The sequence below is a fragment of the Prionailurus bengalensis genome, chromosome D1, assembly GCF_016509475.1.
Source record: "Prionailurus bengalensis isolate Pbe53 chromosome D1, Fcat_Pben_1.1_paternal_pri, whole genome shotgun sequence".
Classification (NCBI taxonomy): domain Eukaryota; kingdom Metazoa; phylum Chordata; class Mammalia; order Carnivora; family Felidae; genus Prionailurus; species Prionailurus bengalensis.
Genome location: NC_057346.1, coordinates 83,415,692 through 83,421,691, shown reverse-complemented (window position 1 = coordinate 83,421,691; position 6,000 = coordinate 83,415,692). Strand labels below are relative to the sequence as shown.

The 6,000-nt window shown below is 37.3% G+C and overlaps 1 protein-coding gene across 1 annotated transcript in view; it reads right to left on the bottom strand.

Moving 5' to 3' along the window:
- Positions 1-3,209: 3,209 nt before the first annotated feature.
- METTL15 (methyltransferase like 15) overlaps positions 3,210-6,000 on the bottom strand; it is a 211,540-nt gene continuing 208,749 nt past the window's right edge. The window contains exon 6 of the mRNA XM_043580853.1: positions 3,210-3,312. Coding sequence (XP_043436788.1) covers positions 3,287-3,312 — 26 coding nt within the window. The 3' untranslated portion in view covers positions 3,210-3,286. The remainder of the gene's footprint in view (positions 3,313-6,000) is intronic.

The following is a 6,000-nucleotide window of genomic DNA, read 5'->3' as shown; positions in this document are numbered from 1 at the left end:
TTGTGTAATTCTATCATGTAACAACATATTCATGGGTGTAAAACCAGAAAGAGATAAGATCACAGAACAAAAAATCTACCTATTATACCTGACATATGTATATTATTCTTCCTTTCTTTGCTGGTTGATTCCTTTTGAATCACTATAAAAAGTGACCAGTGTCTTAGACAGAAGATGTACTAAACTCAAAGGCAATGCCTAATAAAATGAAGATTTCTTTGGACTAGGTCAGGTGATTAAACCACTTAGTCCTAATTTGTGGTTTTCTTTCATTAAACCTCTCAGTCATTCTAGGGTAGTCAGTAAAGGTAGAGGCTGATAACCGAGCTGATTGGTATTGACTACTTACCATGAATCAGGCACATAAATTCATGTAATCCTCACAATGCTCTTATGAAGTAAAAGTATTACTGTGATTATTTGAAAGATAAAGTAATGAAGATCCAGAGAGTCTGTATAGCCAGACAGGAAATCCTGAGATGTAAATCTAAGGCTACTATCCAGTGTTGTTTCTCCTGGTAATCAGAGAGAAACTTTCTTTTATATGTAAACTAGGTGGGAAAGAAAAAAGAGATGAGAAGGGAAGGGAATATTTATGTGTCAAACACATGCACACACACACAGTCTCATGGAATTCCCCAAGATATTCTATTTGGTTATATATTCTCCATTTATGGAAAAGGAAACTGAAGCTCATTCAGGTTAAGTAATTTTGCCAAGACCCTAGACTTTGTAAGAGGTAACCAGAGAACCACGTGTAAATCCAAAGTCTGTAGTCCTTCAGTTTATGCTACCTGTCCTACAAGTGACACACTCCTTCCAAAGTTAAAAGCAAAAGTTTTGCCTATTAGGAGCAGGAAATGAAAAGAGAAATGTTCTGTGTGCAGTGAACCAGGATGTTATTAGCACCCGTGAGGTTCTGGACACATCCATGGTGTCAGGCTCAAGTATGGAGCTGAATGTGCCCAATCTCTTCAAGAAATGAGCCCTGAGGCCAGCACACCTGGGCCTGTGTCAACCACAAACACGCCAGGTGATGCCTCTTCCACTCAGGAGAACACCTTGGTTCAGCCAGGATACCATCTGGGTCTCTGATTAATTTGAAGGTGGGTTAGCTCTAAATACCTAGAGAAACTGGTATTAATCTGTGAAATCATTCCAGATTGCTCTACAAAATGACATCATTCAAATGATATTTTTGTTCCCAGGCCTTTGATTTGGCATGGTTCAGCTGGTCTGAAAATGTTCTGCCCAAATAGAACTTATGCCACTGCTTTGACAGAAGCCACTTTTGGAGTCAGAAGATGCCAGGCCATTGTCCACCCAGCCAGAGCTCCTGGTTTGGCTTTCCTTCTAAACAAACCCTGGCCTTTCAAACCTTTCCTGTAGAGAGAGCTTTCTCCTACCTCTTCTTTAAGACTTCATAAATATGCCCAAGTAATTTCTTATGAGAAAGAGCAGAAACTTTATATATATACATTTTTTTTACTTTTTCATTATTTAAAATTTTAAATAGACTTTCATATACAAAGGGCTCAGGTTATTCATTCAACAAGCATTTATTAAGTGTCCACTGCAAGTCAGACACTGTATTAGCTATCTTGGGTTCTGCAGTAAATAATATTGTCAAGGTTTTTCAAAGAGCTTGGAATCCAGTGGAAGGAGACAGAAAACAACAAAGTCAATACACACATAAGCAAAATAATTACAGATTGTAAAAAGTGTTATGAGAGAGACATATAAGCAGGGTTATGAGATACCAAAAATCCACAGAGGCAACTTTAGATAGAAGGCAGGGAAAGACCTCACTAAGACGGTGACATCTGAGCTGGGTCCTGACAGGTGAGAAGGAGCAAAGAGCTGTAAGTATAAAATTACAAGTAGAGAGAAGAATACATGCAAAGGCCTTGAGGTGGGAAACAGCTTGGTGTTTTTGAGGAAGAGAAAGGCAGTTAGTGTGCTAGGAGGGTAGTGAGTGAAGGAAAAAGGTATTATGAGATAATGTTTTGAAGGTAGGGAGAATCTAAATCATGGTGGCAGTAGGTGCTGGAGGCCACATTGTATGTATGTATATATATATATATGTATATAATATATAATATATAATATATATAAGCAAATATATATATATGTTTGATCTTTCCACAAACCAGTTAAGGATTAATGTCTTTTCTACCAATAGAATTTAACCAACTGAATGGCGGGTTTCCTCCAAAGACAAGGAAGCCTAGCCTTGGAGAGCTACTATTAACCTACAAAATAGTTCCAAATTGCTGCATAAATAAAATTCTTCAAATATAATTTTTGTTTCCAGGCCTTTGTATTGATGGGGCCCAGAAAATTAAAAAATCTATTTAAAAATAAGAATTTTTCAAATTTCAAGAGAGACAACTTTAAAACAGTGAATGAGGGATGAAATTATATGAATACTTCCATCCAAAGTTGATAACGGACAACAGGTTTGGGGATAGGCAGACAAAGACCTCTCAACTACTTCTGTATAAATGATTGTAAAATCTGTGTTCAACCTCAAGATCACACCCAATTCCTATTCATGCCTCCTACTCTCTTCCATTGTGGTTCCTAATACCCTTTAGTTGGCAGCATACATTGACATACAATATACATGAAGGGGTTAAAAGTTAGAAGTTCAATACTGATTTTAAAATAAGTTTTGTCAAATAGAAAAAAATGCACCCAATTATAGTGCCACTCACTGATTTTCCTTAAGCTCTATGTCTCTGTGTGAGTAGCAATGTTTACTGCCCTGACCTTTCTTATTTTGTTTGTTGGATAAGCTATGTAAGGAAGATGGAGTTTAATCAGTTTTATTTTTTATTTCCACTGCTGCCCTCAAACCATTCTACAAGATTTTTCTTCTCTGTCCTCTTAGGCCAATTTGTTAACTTTTTTGGCCACTTCTGGATATTAATAAAACTGTTATTTTCAAATATTAAAATCAATCTAAAACAACATCTATCCTCAAATTTAGGTTCCTCTCTTTTCTAGTTTGGCATTGCACAATAAATCTACAGATTAGAGTGAAAAAGAGGATAGCCATTTCTTCGCTACTCTGATATCCCATTCTCCATATTCTCACCTCACCCCATTATGTTCCTGTGAGAGCACCAAAGTGAGAGAGCCATGTAGGCTGGTTCATTGGTCAGCCATTTTTACCTAAACATTCTGTCCTCCCAGCAGAAAGGTCAGACAGCATTTCTCACCTGTGCTGTGAAGAAGTGCAGGCTGGGTCTGGGGACATCTCTAAGAGTTCAGATTCTCAAGCTTAATTTGCAAAGAAAGGAAGTAGACCTAATGTAGAGAGAATAATAAATTACATCACAAAAATTACATTATCTATACCATATACACTGACTCTCAATTTTCATCTAGAGAGCCATTTTCATTCTTACAACCATGAAATCCTTTTGAGGGAAATCAAAGCCGAGAGAATAAGTGACTAGCTTCATGGCTCCAGGTGAAATGAACCTTCCAGCAGAGCTTATAAAACTTAGTCCCTCTCAAGTTTTGGCTTAAGAGATTTCTTAATCGTTAGCCATCTTCATTGAAGACCTCTAAGTCCTGCCTATGATGATTTTGCTTAGTTATAAATTTCCTGTTATGCCTAACTGAAACATGATATGTGACTGGGTAATACTGCTCTGTCATATTAAACTGCCTTAAGTTTATACTTAATGATATTCAAATGCAAGGACACACACTGTCATACTATGGCTTAGACAGCAACCTGTGTAGACTGATGAAGACTATATACTCCCTTACACCTGGACTGTAGGCCATGGTTTATGAAATGCTCTCTCACACACACATATCATCACACTGACTTGCTAGTAAGGCAGATACTCTCATAGAGAAGTGGGGCAAAGGACTTGAAATGTTCATGTTGCTTATTTATTTGTGTTGATGAATGATTGTTTCTGAATTCATACTTTAAGTAGTCTGCTTCAAATTCCATTAGGTTTAACAAGTAAGAGAGATTTCTTCTGCTACTGCCACACTGTCTGTAAGGAGAAATTAATGGAGCTCATTGCATTTTCCAGGTTGGCTAAACTTCTCAAATTCAGGTAGGATATGGGAGAGTGGGTAATCTTTGTAAATAAGAGTTGCTTGGTTACCAATGGCCTATTTTAATAGTTAGGGTAGGGAATGTATATAAGGAGGTTTATAATTCCTACGTCTCAAAATTTAAGTTAAAAATTTTAATTGTGATTTATTTTCTTAAACAGAGCAAAGCTCCTTAGGGACAGTGCCCAGGCAGTGAATGAATACCTGTTGATTGTTTGACAACATCACTTTGTGTTCTATATTTATACTTTTATCAATGTGCTAACTGAAGTACAAAAGGAATTCCCCAACTTGGGTCAGATGCTGAACAATAAAAAGATATAAAGGCAAAAACATGTAGAGCAAAAGGAGTGATCACCATTTAGAAAGACCAGGCTTTTCTCCAAAAATCTTCAAACCAAGTAATTTTCTTTCTAGATGGATTTTGCCATGAAAGGGGCAATTGTTTCAGCAAACTTGGGTTGATTCAGTGTTTAATAGGCTTAAATTGTAGATTATGGGTGGCCCTTTTATTTTTTTAATGCCAGATGTAATTCTATAATAAAACTACTTTTATTTATTAAAAATCACATACAAATTGTTAAATAGGAAATCTACCCTCTTTGCTCTTCCCTTGTTTTTCTCATTTCTTTCCAGTGCCTCTGAAATGGTCAATTTGCATCTGTAGATTTGTGAATTTTGGCCATAATCCATAAATTAGAAACAATAATTTGTGTGGGGAATAAGTTTAGGAATTCCCTGAGCCTGCACTGATGGGTTAACAAGGCATAAAGAATTAGAAACCCATAGGATGTTCACATCCAAGTTTGGGTAAACTAGGTTAGGTAAATAGGTATAGAGAGGGTGGGGCAAAGGCCCCAGTATAGATAAGGCGGGGCAAATGCCCCAATATAGAACAAAGGTTTACAAGGTAAATAAGGTTAGGTATTCAGGGCAGAAACACCCCTCCCCCCCTTTAGTAGTATAGCAGAAAGCTGCTTCCACAGGAAGGAAGGACCAAATTAGGTGAACAGGTTAATAGGGTTATATACCTCTTTGGGGCAAAGTTGCCCAAAGCGGAGCTAATTAACAAAAGAAAGGTGCCTTTTTGACCCTGAGGTAGTATGCTCTGTCTTTCTTGTCCCCCTAGACCAGTTTAGGTAAACACAGGTGGTGCTTCACGTCTGCTGTAAACAAACTTCCACCAGGAGTCAGGATTTTGTTTTGTATTAACCCAAACCCTTAACATCATATACCTTCAAAAACCCCTTTCCCTCACGCCCATGAGTTAATATTGTTTCATTGCCTCTTTGTGCACTTCCATCACCATGTTTGTAAGCCTTCTGATACTAATAAAAACGGAGCAAGTACCCTTAATCAGGGCTCTTGTCTTCTCCTGGACATTAGGAGAAGAAAAATCTGTCACATTTTTAATCCTGCATCCCGCTTTCTTGCTGGACAAGAAAGAACTCCAGACCCAGAGTATATGACAAATTTGTGGCCATATTTGTAAACAATTCCTTGGACCAGGTTATGGTGATCATCTCTATTTTGAATGCAGGCATTGCTCCTTATTTGTCTTTAGCTCCTGGAGCACACAGTAGGTATATAGTGAATGCTTGGAAAAATGAGTACATATGAAGGAAGTAGAGAGGGAAGGTTAGAGCTTGTATCCATTAGCCTAATATTGGTGGCTATCTTCAGTGTAGCAGAGAAACATTTCTAAGGGCAAGAGAAAAACCCTTCAAGATGTCCATGAAACAAACCATTGTGGCTACAACACCTTCTGTGCTATCCCCTCCCTACTCCTTTTATAATCTTTATCATTTATATTTTATTTTTTTCATCAATACTTTACTTAAAAATATTTACAAAGAAGCAAAACCAATCCTGATATAAATCACAAAACTCAATGCCTACAGGGGATGGAAATTG